Source organism: Phyllobates terribilis, unplaced genomic scaffold (assembly GCF_046119375.1).
Source record: "Phyllobates terribilis strain yellow unplaced genomic scaffold, ASM4611937v1 Scaffold_3__8_contigs__length_932513732, whole genome shotgun sequence".
Lineage (NCBI taxonomy): Eukaryota > Metazoa > Chordata > Amphibia > Anura > Dendrobatidae > Phyllobates > Phyllobates terribilis.
The window spans coordinates 283,915,055-283,930,799 of NW_027362763.1; the positions used below are offsets into that span (position 1 = coordinate 283,915,055).

A 15,745-nucleotide genomic window follows, 5' to 3' on the forward strand; every position below is an offset into this window, starting at 1 on the left:
CCCACACACTGCTAGAAGCCCAAATATTTTTTCAGAGCTAGATGCAGAAAAAAATTATTTTTAATTTGCAACCTGATGGAGGTCAGTATAGATGGACTAATAGACCAAGTCCCACACACCGCTAGAAGCCCAAATATTTTTTCAGAGCTAGATGCAGAAAAAAATTATTTTTAATTTGCAACCTGATGGAGGTCAGTATAGATGGACTAATAGACCAAGTCCCACACACTGCTAGAAGCCCAAATATTTTTTCAGAGCTAGATGCAGAAAAAAATTATTTTTAATTTGCAACCTGATGGAGGTCAGTATAGATGGACTAATAGACCAAGTCCCACACACTGCTAGAAGCCCAAATATTTTTTCAGAGCTAGATGCAGAAAAAAATTATTTTTAATTTGCAACCTGATGGAGGTCAGTATAGATGGAATAATAGACCAAGTCCCACACACCGCTAGAAGCCCAAATATTTTTTCAGAGCTAGATGCAGAAAAAAATTATTTTTAATTTGCAACCTGATGGAGGTCAGTATAGATGGACTAATAGACCAAGTCCCACACACTGCTAGAAGCTCAAATATTTTTTCAGAGCTAGATGCAGAAAAAAATTATTTTTAATTTGCAACCTGATGGAGGTCAGTATAGATGGACTAATAGACCAAGTCCCACACACTGCTAGAAGCCTAAATATTTTTTCAGAGCTAGATGCAGAAAAAAATTATTTTTAATTTGCAACCTGATGGAGGTCAGTATAGATGGACTAATAGACCAAGTCCCACACACCGCTAGAAGCCCAAATATTTTTTCAGAGCTAGATGCAGAAAAAAATTATTTTTAATTTGCAACCTGATGGAGGTCAGTATAGATGGACTAATAGACCAAGTCCCACACACCGCTAGAAGCCCAAATATTTTTTCAGAGCTAGATGCAGAAAAAAAATATTTTTAATTTGCAACCTGATGTAGGTCAGTATAGATGGACTAATAGACCAAGTCCCACACACTGCTAGAAGCCCAAATATTTTTTCAGAGGTAGATGCAGAAAAAAATTATTTTTAATTTGCAACCTGATGGAGGTCAGTATAGATGGACTAATAGACCAAGTCCCACACACCGCTAGAAGCCCAAATATTTTTTCAGAGCTAGATGCAGAAAAAAATTATATTCAGTTTGCAACCTGATGGAGGTCAGTATAGATGGACTAATAGAATGATGCTATGCCCAAAAGATTTTACTTCACTAGGTGCAGTAAAAAAATTGGTATTCTATACACAGGTGTTATATCTTGCAACACAGATAGGCTACTCCACTGACTAACACACTCTGCAATAGGCCAAAAAGGATTAGCTTTGCTAGATTCAGCCAAATGCTGTGAAAAAAACTTGCACAGCACTGGCACAGACCTGCCTGGCAAAAACTGATAGGAACTCATGTAACCTAGTCCTGAAAAGGACTCCAAATACAATTAGTCTTTACTCCCACAACCTATCTATTTAAGAGCACAGACCTCCCTGATAAAAGTCGTAGGAAATGCTGTAACCTAGTCCTTAAAAGGACTGCAATCACAACTATTCCCTACTCCCAAGCTATCTGTATATTTGTGCGAAAATTGGCTTGAAATTAACAAGGTATAGCACACACAGCAACAGCGGTGCCGTCTAACACGCAGCTGCAGCAGTGAGAAAATGGTGGCGACGGGGAAAATGGCTTGGTCTTATAGGGCAAGGACATGTGACATACACTGCCAATCACACATGCCCTTGCTTGTGTGAAAAAAAGCACTTCGCTCCGTGTGTGCGCTGCTGATAGGCTGACAGATTGCACCTCCCCACTGCAAATGCGGGAAAGAGAAAAAAAAATGGAGATCTTCATTGTTCCTGCAGAGATCCATCCCCTGCCCCTCCCCCCGCCCCGCTGTACACTCAAACTGCGTATTAACATTAATTTTCATCATTACTGAGAAAAAATCCAGTTATGATTTTGGTGCACGAACAGTTATCGAACATAACCTCGAACAGCCGAATTTTTCTCAAATTGTTCGTGTTCGCCGACCGGCTCGAACACCGCCCAAAACAGCTCGAATTTGAGATTGGCGAACAGTTCGAGTAGAACAACGCTCATCTCTAGAGAAGAGCGACCAGAATGGTGACCGGTCTGCAAACCATGTCCTATGAGGAACGGTTCCAGGATTTGGGAATGTTTAGCTTGCAAAAAAGAAGACTGAGAGGAGACTTAATAACTGTCCACAAATATCTCAAGGGCTGTCACATTGTAGAAGGATCATCTTTATTCTCATTTGCACAAGGAAAAACTAGAAGCAATGGGATGAAACTGAATGGGAGGAGACACAGATTAGATATTAGAAAAAACTTTTTGACAGGGTGATCAATGAGTGGAACAGGCTGCCACGAGAGGTGGTGAGTTCCCCTTCAATGGACGTCTTCAAACAGAGACTGGACAGACATCTGTCTGAGATGATTTAGTGAATCCTGCTTGGAGGAGGGGGTTGGACCAGATGACTCAGGAGGTCCCTTCCAACTCTACCATTCTATGATTCTATGTATTGGCGGCTTGCATTTTTCCCATTCCCAGAGATCTGCGAACAGACTTGGTGGTAGAGTCGGCATACTCCTGTCCCCACAATGCACCTTCCAGATCATCCCCCCAGTTCCATCACTCTCATTCCCTTCTTTTGAGGTCCACATCATCAGGCTCTTCCATCCCCTCTTCCTCACAGTAGCGGTCATATACCGTCCCCCATGCTCATCCACCCAGTTCCTTGACCATTTTTCTGCCTGGCTGCTGCACTTCATGTCCTCAGATTTACCAATCCTTATCCTAGGAGACTTCAACATCCCCATAAACAGCCCCACCTCCTCATCCGCATCCCAGTTTCTATCTTTAACCACTTCTCTTGGCCTCTCACAGCTTTCAACCTCTGAGACACACAAAGACGGAAACACCCTTGATCTGGTCTTTGTCCGGCTTTGTTCAATCCGCTACCTAGATAACTCCCCTCTTACCCTCTCTAATCATAACATTCTCTCCTTCACGCTCACAAATCCTCGCCTGCCCCAGCACATTCCTACCTATCACACATTCAGAAATCTACAAGTCATTAACCCTCATACACTTACAGACTCCCTTCACTTATCACTGTCTCCAATCTCCTCTTTTTCTTGTCCTGATCTGGCTGTAAATCACTACAATGACACTCTCAGAAGCACGCTGGACCAAGTAGCGCCCCTCACCCTCAGAACCTCTAAAACAGAGTAAAACAGCCCTGGCTCACACTGCAAACCCGATTTCTCCAGCGATGCTCTAGGAGTGCCGAACGCCTATGGTGAAAACTCGCACACTAGAAAACTTTAACCACTATAAATTTATGTTAAAAACATATAACTCTGCCCTTCACCTCGCCAAACAGACTTACTTCACCACCCTGATCTCCTCACTATCCAACAACCCCAAAAAACTCTTCGACACCTTTCACTTCCTCCTCAGTCCTAAAGCTCAGGCCCCAATCAAGGACATTTGTGCTGAGGACTTGGCCTCCTATTTCACAGAGAAAATAGACACGATATGTCAGGAAATCCGCTCCCAGACACCAAATGCCATGACTCCCATCCATCCCCACATCCCCTCTGGATCACTCTCCACATTTGACCCAGTCACAGAAGAAGAAGTCTCCAGGCTTATCTCTTCTTCTCATCCCACTACATGCCATGCACCACTGACCTCATCCCCTCACATCTATTCTAGTCTCTTTCTTCAGTCGTCACTACTCACCTAACTAAAATCTTAAACCTCTCCCTCTCTTCTGGTATCTTCCCCTCCTCCTTCAAACACTCCATCATTACTCCATTATTAAAAAAAGCCCTTCCTTGACGCTTCATGCACAAACAACTACAGACCAGTCTCCAAGCTTCCCTTCATCTCTAAACTCTTGGAGCGCCTGGTCTACTCCCGCCTTACCAGTTACCTCTCCACTCACTCTCTTCTAGACCCATCACAGTCCGGCTTCCGCCCCCTACATTCTACAGAAACTGAACTCATTAAAGTAACCAATGACCTTCTGGCAGCAAAACGTAATGGTGACTACTCTCTGCTCATTCTTCTTGATCTCTCTGCAGCTTTCGACACCGTTGACCACCACCTCCTACTCTCTAGTCAATCGGCATAAAGGACACTGCTCTCTCCTGGTTTTCCTCCTACCTATCTAACCGCTCTTTCAGTGTATCGTTCGCTGGCTCCATTTCTTCCCCCCTTCCTCTCACTATTGGGGTTCCTAAGGGTTCAGTCCTGGGCCCTCTTCTCTTTTCTCTCTACACAGCCCCAATTGGACAGACCATAAGCAAATTTGGTTTTCAGTACCATCTTTATGCTGATGACACACAACTATACACCTCATCCCCTGACCTTACCCCCACTGTACTACAGAACACCAGTGACTGTCTGGCCGCAGTTTCTAACATCATGTCCGCTCTCTATATGAAACGCAACCTTTCCAAAACTGAACTTCTTCTGCTCCCGCCGTCTACTCATCTCCCTAAATCTGACATCTCCCTCTCCGTGTGTGGCACCACAATAACGCTGAGCCAGCAGGCGCATTGTCTGGGGGTTGTGTTTGACACCAATTTTTCCTTCACCTTCCATATATAATCTCTTGCCTGCTCTTGTCGCTTGCACCTGAAGAACATCTCTAGAATCCGCCCATTTCGCACCTTGGAAACAAAAACCCTCACTGTTGCCCTAATCCACTCCCACCTTGACTACTGTAACTCTCTATTAATTGGCCTCCCCCTCACTCGACTTTCCCCTCTCCAGTCCCTCTTTAACGCTGCAGCCAGGGTCATCTATTTGGCTAATCGTTACTCAGACTCCTCCGCTCTGTGCCAGTCATTGCACTGGCTGCCCATGAATTATAGGATCCAATTTAAATTGCTTGTTTTCACTCACAAAGCTGTCCACAGTGCAGCACCCCCCTACATCTCATCCCTCATTTCTGTTTATCGGCCTACCCGTTCTCTACGCTCCGCAAGTGACCTTCGACTAACATCTGCACTAATCCGTACCTCCCACTCCCGGCTTCAAGACTTCTCCTGAGCTGCACCTATTCTTAGGAATGCTCTACCCCAAGAAATTAGGACGAACCACAACTTACACAGTTTTAGGCTGGTCCATCATTGTAAATAAGCCACTGTACTTTGTGTCACCCGCACCTCATTGTAGATTGTAAGCTCTTACGAGCAGGGTTGTCAATATTTTTGCTTTAATTATTGTATTATCTTTAACCATGTTACTTATGACTGTTGAATATGAACCTCTGAATTGTAAAGCGCTGCGGAATATGTTGGTGCTATATAAATAAAGATTATTATTATTAGTAGTATTGTTTTTTTGCCAGCCACAACACTGCAATAACAGGCGATAAAAACATTGCATGTACTCCAAAATGGTATCAATAAAAACGTCAGCTCGGTGCACAAAAAATAAGCCATCACCCAGCCCCAGATCCCGAAAAATGGAGACGCTACAGGTCTCGGAAAATGGAGCCATAAGCAAATTTGTTTTTTCTTACAAACATCGGATTTTTTTTCACCACTTAAATAAAAAAAGATGTTTGGTATCTGCAAACTAGTAATGACCTTGGGAATCATATTGTTAGGTCAGTTTTAGCATTTAGTGAACATGGTAAAAAAAAATCAATTGTGGAATTGCACTTTTTTTGCAATTTCACTACACTTAGAATTTTTTCCCAGTTTTCCAGCAAAATCAAAGGTGTCAAAAGTACAACTTGTCTGACACAAAACTAGCCATCACACCGCCATACTGACGGAAAAATAAAAAAGTTATGGCTCTGGGAAGAAGGGGAGCAAAAAACGAAAGTGTAAAAACGGAAAATCGCAGCTTGCAAAGGAAATTGCAGCACTTCAGCTGCTGAACAAGGCCTTGTTCAGACGAGCACATTTTTACTCTATTTGCTAAACAGAGAGCACATTGACAGCTCATGGCCCAATGTAAGTGAATGAGCTAGTTCATATGAACATGTTTTCACATGGATCGTAGTAAACTAGCAGTGCACTAGCCTCTTTTGGGGTGGGGGGGGGCAAAAACCCCTCTTTAAAACTCAGTGGGTACATATCTTAATTAAAATGGATGCCATATAGACACCATCCACATGGCTTCTGTTTTTAACGGATTCATTGCAAAAACTATGTAGGAAACTATATTAGGCCTATTGTTATTTATTTTTCCTTAATCTTATATTATACAGGCATAAGGGCAAAACAAGGGATAAGGAAGACATACGGATCCAAGAAACAGATACCGTATACAGGACACTATACAGATGAAAAAAAAAATGTCCTGGCAAAAAAGGACATATTTTCAAATGCTGATCATAGCTTAGTCTTAGCTAGAAATAATATATTTCATCTCTCTAGAAGAATTAATGAGGTACAAAAATGTGTATTTTAGATGGTCATAGTTTTGTTACTTTTCAATATTGGATGGACCCTTACTCATTAAAACATCCAAAATTAAACCTATCCCCCGATTCGTCATTGCCTTTGTGCCTGTTTGTCTAGTTTTGTGCTTTGAGTCTATTTTTGTTTGCACCCAATTCATTATTCTATTTGCGCCTTTATTTTTTTAAGACTTGTGTGATTGGCTAAAAAGCACAACATGTCCTGGCCCTTCCTCTCTGCTACACAGAAAGCAGAATTCAAATTGGCAACATAAAATACATGGTTGCTCGGATGACCTCTATATTGAATTAATATGGATAATTTAACAGTGTGTGGTAACCCATACATCACCCGTAGCTACATTAGCTCACGTTCATAATAGGAAAATATTCAATCTATACAATTATAAGAAAAAGTTTGGGCACCCCTATTAATCTTAAGCTTAATGTTTTATAAAAATTGGTGTTTTTGCAACAGCTATTTCAGTTTGATATATGTAATAACTGTTGGACACAGTAATGTTTCTGCCTTGAAATGAGGTTTATTGTACTAACAGAAAATGTGCAATCTGCATTCAAACAAAATTTGACAGGTGCATAAGTAAGGGCACCCTTATCATTTTCTTGTTTTAAATACTCCTACCTACTTTTTACTGACTTACTAAAGCACTTTTTTTGGTTTTGTAACCTCATTGAGCTTTGAACTTCATAGCCAGGTGTATGCAATCAAGAGAAAAGCTACTTAAAGTGGCCACTTGAAAGTTGTTCTCCTGTTTGAATCTCCTCTGAAGAGTGGCATCATGGGCTCCTCAAAACAACTGTAAAATGATCTGAAAACAAAGATTATTCAACATAGTTGTTCAGGGGAAGGATACAAAAAGCTGTCTCAGAGATTTAACCTGTCAGTTTCCACTGTGAGGAGCATAGTAAGGAAATGGAAGGACACAGGGACAGTTCTTGTTAAGGCCAGAAGTGGCAGGCCAAGAAAAACATCAGAAAGGCAGAGAAGAAGAATGGTGAGATCAGTCAAGGACAATCCTCAGACCACCTCCAGAGAGCTGCAGCATCAACTTGCTGCAGATGGTGTCGCTGTGCATCGGTCAACTATACAACGCACTTTGCACAAGGAGAAGCTGTATGGGAGAGTGATGCGAAAGAAGCCGTTTCTGCAAGCACGCCACAAACAGAGTCGGCTGACGTATGCAAAAGCACATTTGGAGAAGCCAATTTCTTTTTGGAAGAAGGTCCTGTGGACTGATGAAACCAAGATTGAGTTGTTTGGTCATACAAAAAGGCGTTATGCATGCCGGCAAAAAAACACAGCATTCCAAGAAAAACACTTGCTACCCACAATAAAATTTGGTGGAGGTTCCATCATGCTTTGGGGCTGTGTGGCCAATGCCGGCACCGGGAATTTTGTTAAAGTTGAGGGACGCATGGATTCCACTCAGCATCAGCAGATTCTTGACAATAATGTTCAAGAATCAGTGACAAAGTTGAAGTTACGCAGGGAATGGATCTTTCAGCAAGACAATGATCCAAAACACCACTCCAAATCTACTCAGGCATTCATGCAGAGGAACAATTACAATGTTCTGGAATGGCCATCCCAGTCCCCAGACCTGAATATCATTGAACATCTGTGGGATCATTTGAAGAGGGCTGTCCATGCTCGGCGACCATCAAACTTAACTGAACTGGAATTGTTTTGTAAAGAGGAATGGTCAAAAATACCTTTATCCAGGATCCAGGAAATCATTAAAAGCTACAGGAAGCGACTAGAGGCTGTTATTTTTGCAAAAGGAGGATCTACTAAATATTAATGTCACTTTTCTGGTGAGGTGCCCATACTTATGCACCTGTCAAATTTTGTTTGAATGCAGATTGCACATTTTCTGTTAGTACAATAAACCTCATTTCAAGGCAGAAACATTACTGTGTCCAACAGTTATTACATATATCAAACTGAAATAGCTGTTGCAAAAACACCAATTTTTAAAAAACATTAAGCTTAACATTAATAGCGGTGCCCAAACTTTTTCATATAACTGTATAAAACCAGGTTCAAATTTAAAAAGTGATTCCAAAAAATGATCCGTCTGCTTATTTCTATACGTATAGGACATATACAATACCTTCTGTGCTTTTTTAGCATCAACTTCTCCATGTAGCTTAAGCTATTTTCTTTAAACTCAATATGCAATGGCTTAGCAGTGGCAGTGAGTACAGTCTGCACTTCTGAGCTTCCAGTGTCATCTACAAAACAGAATTTTATCCATTACAATAGATCCATAAGTTGGAAAGAATAATTCTGCTTCAAGATGGATGGAAAGAGAACATTATATACAGTATGTCTGAAAGAAGCTGTATGTTGTGGGAGTAATATTACACTGGTATAAGAACATATTTACTACGTGTTTATTAGACATAAGCCGTGATTCAACAACACTGGCGTTTTGGATGGTATTGTCCGATTTTTTCACAGTCCCATAGACTTGGACAGACAGAACTCGTACATAAAAAACTGATATCTGACTGTGCCCTTAGAAACAGATTACCAGCATGACAGTTTATGGGATGAATTTGATAACAGAACTCTTTAACAAGGTCTTTAACACTTTTTAGGAAATCTTGGGGTTCAAAACCTAATCATGAAAAGAAGTTGATTTGCTGTAATGAAAACATTTAGCAAGGAAAATAAGAACTTTCTGAAACTTTGACAGGTCTTAAAGGGGTTCACTGTAGGATAGAGTAAAACTTATTGATCAGTGGGTGGCCGTCCCGCACCAATCAGCAGAACAGGGAAATTTTATCCGTATTAGAGTACTTTAATTCCCAGTTAGAATGGTGCAGCAGGTTGGATGCACAACCATGCTCCATTCATGCTCTATGGGGGTGCCAGAAAAAGAGGAGTGCAAAGCTCTGCGGCCCCACAGGGGAATCAATGAAGCGGCATGTGCACTGCCACTCCATTGTAATATGGAGAAAAGTTCTATGTTTTGCTGATGCTGATCGATGGGGATCGCAGTCGTCAGACACCCACAAAATCAATCAATCTGTTATCTCGATAAGCAAAATATCTATAATATAACGCTGCAAACGTCCCTCTGTCTGAAGCCTCTACAGACTGTGCATGCGCGACGCGCAGTCTGGCTCCAGACACAAGAATGCATGGAGCACAGGTAAGAGGAGTGTATGGCGCCGGAGATCGCGGTATGCGTAGACACTGAACACATATCGCAATCTCCGGCTCCATACTTACATGACCGGGAGGAGCGTTGCCGCGGCACATCGCTTCTCCCGGAGACCGGGACAGGAGAGAAGGCGTTGAAGTAGGCGCTGTAACATACCTGGCGGCGTCCTTGCATGGTGGTCCATCTCCCAGCGTGCAAGAGCGCGCACTTGATCTCCAATCCAGAATGTCTCTCTAGCTTCCCTCCATGCTGTCTGTTTGTGTCTGTTTCTGCTGCTTAAGGGCGGCGCCCGATCACTTCCTGCTTTTTGTACCTGCTGTGGGTCACACCCCTTGTGCGTCCTCAGCCTATTGCTGTCTGTCACCTGGTATATAGCTCAGCTGCTCCCATCTATCCCTGCCTGAGCATAGTGTTTCTTTCAGTGTGTGCTTGCACTCTGAAGGTGCCAGGTCCCGTTCTTTGTCTCCTGCTTTGCGGTATCAGTTCCCGTGTCTGAACTGAGTCCTGTCTATGTCTCCTGCCTTGCGGTTTCAGTTCCCGTGTCTGAACTGAGTCCTATCTATGTCTCCTGCCTTGCGGTATCAGTTCCCGTGTCTGAGCGGAGTCCTGTCTTTGTCTCCTGCCTTGCGGTATCAGTTCCCGTGTCTGAATTGAAGTCCTGTCTGTGTACTCTTGCCTGCTGCCTTTCCTGGAGGCTGTATTTCCAGGCCTGTCTGAACACGCTCCTAGCCTGTTCCTCCCGCCTTCTAGGGGCTGATTACCTAGATCCGTTCCTGTATCTTGTCTGTCCTGTCTGTACACGCTCCTTGCCTGTTCGTCCCGCCTCTCTGGGGGCCGATTACCCAGACCTGCTCCTGTATCTTGTCTGTCCTGTCTGAACACGCTCCTTGCCTGTTCATCCCGCCTCTCTGGGGGCCGTATTCCCAGACCCGCTCCTGTGTCCCGCTGCAGTGTCGGTCTCGTCCGTACACTCAGTTCCAGTCTGTACTCTCTCCTATCTTTCATCTGTCTTTTCTCTATGTCCGTTCCCTTCCTTTTTCTGCAGAGTCTGAACTCGTACCTAACTCCTGCCTGTTGTCTCTGTACTCCCGTTTGTGAGTTTGTGGTCCCCTCGCTACTTCACTGCAAGTACCCTGTGGGTGTCTGGCTCTGCCTTTCCCTTCCTGTCTGTTCCGTGTGAACAGAGCCCTGTCCCCCCTACTCAGCTTTGCCTGCTCTGACTCCTTTGCTCACCGCTCCGGCGGTTCTAGCCTGCTCTGACTCCTTTGCTCACCGCTCCGGCGGTTCTAGCCTGCTCTGACTCCTTTGCTCACCGCTCCGGCGGTTCTAGCCTGCTCTGACTCCTTTGCTTACCGCTCCGGCGGTTCTAGCCTGCTCTGACTCCTTTGCTCGCTGCTCCGGCAGCCTTGCTCCGCTCTGACCCTTTTGCTCGCTGCTCCGGCAGTCTCGCTCCACTCTTGCTCACCGCTCCAGGCGGTCTCGTCCTGCTTTACTCTTGCTCACTGCTCCGGCAGTCTCGCTCAGCTCTGACCCTTTGTTCACCGTTCCAGGCGGCCTTGTCCTGCCCTGTTCTCGCTCACCTCTCTGGGCGGCCTCACTCTGCTGTGTTTGTCCGCCACATCTGTGGTTCTGTTCCTGAGTCCCAGTGTGTACTGGGTCCTATCCCGCCAGTGTCCCTACCTGCTAGTGCCTCCCTGTCTGCACTCTAGCTGTGCTTGCCTGTCCCCCTCTGCCTGTATTGTTCCTGAGTCCCAGTGTGTACTGGGTCCTATCCCGCCTGTGTTCCTACCTGCTAGTGCCTCCATGTCTGCACTCTAGCTGTGCTTGCCTGTACCCCCCTGCCTGCATACCCGCCTGCCTGCATACCAGTCGTGCCTGCCTATACCCACCAGTCTGTGTGCCAGCCTACCAGTCTGTTCCTGTATTCCCCTGTGTGGGTCAACAGCCGTGTCCGGGGTCTGTCCTGGAGTAGCACCTGGTCCCTCTGCTCGGTTCCTCCTTGGTGCACTGGCGTCGTATGCCGTCGTGCGACCCTGGTCGGATCGGGTGAATACCTAGTTAAGCCCCTCCAGGCATTCACTCTCCGGCACGGTCCAGTGGAATCACTACAATCACACGCACACGCCGCTCAGCCCGGGCGTGTGCATTACAGCCGCATGCGCATATCGCTATCCGGCGCCATTTTACTGGAGACACATTTGCAGTGTGTCTTCAGCAAAATGGAGCCGGACAGCGCGGTATCGGCACACGCGTACTCCGGCGCCACACTCCTCCCTTGGCCTCCAGCAGAACAGGACACCGCAGCACTTGAGCACAGGGAAGAAAGGTGAGTATAAGTGTTTATTTTTTTTTGTATGTGTGCAGCGTGATAGGGATGGGGGGTACCATGCATGTCAGGATTGGGGGATGAGGGGGCCACACATACCAGGATTGCGGGATGAGGGGGCCACACATACCAGGATTGCGGGATGAGGGGGCCACACAAACCAGGATTGGGGGGTGAGGGGGCCACACATACCAGAATTGGGAGGTGAGGGGGCCACACATACCAGGATTGGGGGGTGAGGGGGCCACACATACCAGGATTGGGGGGTGAGGGGTACCATACATTCCAGGTTTGGGGGATGAGGGGACCATGCATACCAGGATTGGGGGATGAGGGGACCATGCATATCAGGATTGAGGGGTGAGGGCGCCATGCATACCAGGATGAGGGATGGGCTGCCATGCATACCAGGATGAGGGGGTACCATGCATACCAGAATCGGGATGAGGGGTACCATGCATACCAGGATAGCAATGCGGGGTACCATGCATACCATGATTGAGGGATGAGGAGACCATACATACCAGAATTGGGATGAGGGGTGCCATGTATACCAGGATGAGGGGTACCATACATACCAGGATAGGGATACGGGGTACCATGCATACCAGGATTGGGGATGAGGGGTGCCATGCATACCAGGATTGGGGATGAGGAAGCCACGCATACCAGGATGAGGGATTGGGTACCATACATGCCAGGATTGGGGGATGAGGGGTGCCATACATACCAGGATTGGGATGAGGGGTGCCCTGTATATCAAATTTGAGATGAAGGGGCCATGCATACCAGGATTGGGGATGAGGGGTGCCATGCATACCAGGATTGGGGATGAGGGGTGCCATGCATACCAGGATTGGGATGAGGGGTGCCATGTATATCAAATTTGGGATGAGGGGGCCATGCATACCAGGATTGGGGATGAAGTGTGCCATGCATACCAGGATTTGGGATGAGGGATGCCATGCATACCAGGATTTGGGATGAGGGATGCCATGCATACCAGGATAGGGATGAGGGGTACCATGCATACCAGGATAGGGATGAGGGGTACCATGCATACCAGGATAGGGATCTGGGAAGGCCATGCATACCAGGATTCGGAGGAGGGGCCATGTATACCAGGATAGGGATGAGGGGTACCATGTATATCAGGATGAGGGATGGGGTGCCATGCATACCAGAATAGGGATGAGGGGTACCATGCATACCAAGATAAGGGGTACCATACATACCAGGATAGGGATGAGGGATGGGGTACCATGCATACCAGGATTGGGTATGAGGGAGCCATGCATACCCGGTTTGGGGATGAGGGGTGTCATGCATTCCAGGATTGGGGATGAGGGGTGCCATGCATACCAGGATTGAGGATGAGGGGTGCCATGCATACCAGGATTGGGGATGAGGGGTGCCATGCATACCAGGATTGGGGATGAGGGGTGCCATGCATACCAGGATTGGGGATGAGGGGTGCCATGCATACCAGGATTGGGGATGAGGGGTGCCATGCATACCAGGATTGGGGATGAGGGGTGCCATGCATACCAGGATTGGGGATGAGGGGTGCCATGCATACCAGGATTGGGGGTGACGGGTGCCATGCATACCAGGATTGGGGGTAAGGAGTGCCATGCATACCAGGATTGGGGGTGAGGGGTACCATGCATACCAGGATTAGTGGTGAGGGGTGCCATGCATACCAGGATAGGGATGAGGCGTGCCATGCATACCAGGATAGGGATGAGGGCAGCACATAACAGGTTGGAGGAACAGGATGGGGGCAGCACACATACCAGTTTGGGGGCAGTATCAGCATGGGAGACCATATACCAATAAAAATGCTCACCACCCGGGCGTAGAACGGGCTCAATAGCTAGTATATATATATACATATATACAGTACAGACCAAAAGTTTGGACACACCTTCTCATTTAAAGATTTTTCTGTATTTTCATGACTATGAAAATTGTACATTCACACTGAAGGCATCAAAACTATGAATTAACACATGTGGAATTATATACTTAGCAAAAAAGTGTGAAACAACTGAAAATATGTCTTCTATTCTATGTTCTTCAAAGTAGCCACCTTTTGCTTTGATGACTGCTTTGCATACTCTTGGCATTCTCTTGATGAGCTTCAAGAGGTAGTCACCGCAAATGGTTTTCACTTCACAGGTGTGCCATGTCAGGCTTAATAAGTGGGATTTCTTGCCTTATAAATGGGGTTGGGACCATCAGTTGTGTTGTGCAGAAGTCTGGTGGATACACAGCTGATAGTCCTACTGAATAAACTGTTAGAATTTTATTATGGCAAGAAAATAGCAGCTAAGTAAAGAAAAACGAGTGGCCATCATTACTTTAAGAAATGAAGGTCAGTCAGTCGGAAAAATAGGGAAAACTTTGAAAGTGTCTCCAAGTGCAGTTGCAGAAACCATCAAGCGCTACAAAGAAACTGGCTCACATGAGGACCGCCCCAGGAAAGGAAGACCAAGAGTCACCTCTGCTTCTGAGGATAAGTTTATCCGAGTCACCTGCCTCCGAAATCGCAGGTTAACAGCAGCTCAGATTAGAGACCAGGTCAATGCCACACAGAGTTCTACCAGCAGACACATCTCTTCAACAACTGTTAAGAGGAGACTTTGTGCAGCACGCCTTCATGGTAAAATAGCTGCTAGGAAACCACTGCTAATAACAGGCAACAAGCAGAAGAGACTTGTTTGGACTAAAGAACACAAGGAATGGACATTAGACCAGTGGAAATCTGTGCTTTGGTCTGATGAGTCCAAATTTGAGATATTTGGTTCCAACCACCGTGTCTTTGTGCGACGCAGAAAAGGTGAACGGATGGACCCTACATGCCTGGTTCCCACCATGAAGCATGGAGGAGGAGGTGTGATGGTGTGGGGGTGCTTTGCTGGTGACACTGTTGGGGATTTATTCAAAATTGAAGGCATACTGAACCAGCATGGCTACCACAGCATCTTGCAGCGGCATGCTATTCCATCCGGTTTGCGTTTAGTTGGACCATCACTTATTTTTCAACAGGACAATGACCCCAAAGACACCTCCAGGCTGTGTAAGGGCTATTTGACCAAGGAGGAGAGTGATGGGGTGCTACGCCAGATGCCCTGAACCCAATCGAGATGGTTTGGGGTGAGCTGGACCGCAGAGTGAAGGCAAAAGGGCCAACAAGTGCTAAGCATCTCTGGGAACTCCTTCAAGATTGTTGGAAGACCATTTCTGTTGACTACCTCTTGAAGCTCATCAAGAGAATGCCAAGAGTGTGCAAAGCAGTCATCAAAGCAAAAGGTGGCTACTTTGAAGAACCTAGAATATAAGACATATTTTCAGTTGTTTCACACTTTTTTGTTAAGTATATAATTCCACATGCGTTAATTCATAGTTTTGATGCCTTCAGTGTGAATGTACAATTTCCATAGTCAAGAAAATACAGAAAAATCTTTAAATGAGAAGGTGTGTCCAAACTTTTGGTCTGTACTGTATCTGTGATGATTAATCACCTGCTCTGGATCCTGCACCGGTCTGTGTTTCTTCCTATCCCCATTGGATGTCTCTATCTGCTCTTGTGGGCATCAGTTTACATTGAAAGCCCCAAACCTCTGATGTTGGGACGAATGATTCTCTATGCTATCTGGGTATTTAGGTAATAGTGCACACTGCTACCAGCTGCATTTTCTATGTTGAGCCACATAACACAGCTTTGCCATCACTGGGTTCTGCTACAGTCAATACAA

The 15,745-nt window shown here is 45.7% G+C and overlaps 1 protein-coding gene across 6 annotated transcripts in view; it reads right to left on the reverse strand.

Annotated features, from left to right (window-relative positions):
* ZBBX (zinc finger B-box domain containing) overlaps positions 1-15,745 on the reverse strand; it is a 308,041-nt gene that overhangs the window by 144,663 nt on the left and 147,633 nt on the right. For all 6 annotated transcript variants that reach the window (XM_073674826.1, XM_073674825.1, XM_073674824.1 and 3 more), the window contains one exon: positions 8,600-8,720. In XM_073674826.1, the coding sequence (XP_073530927.1) occupies positions 8,600-8,720 (121 nt within the window). The remainder of the gene's footprint in view (positions 1-8,599; positions 8,721-15,745) is intronic.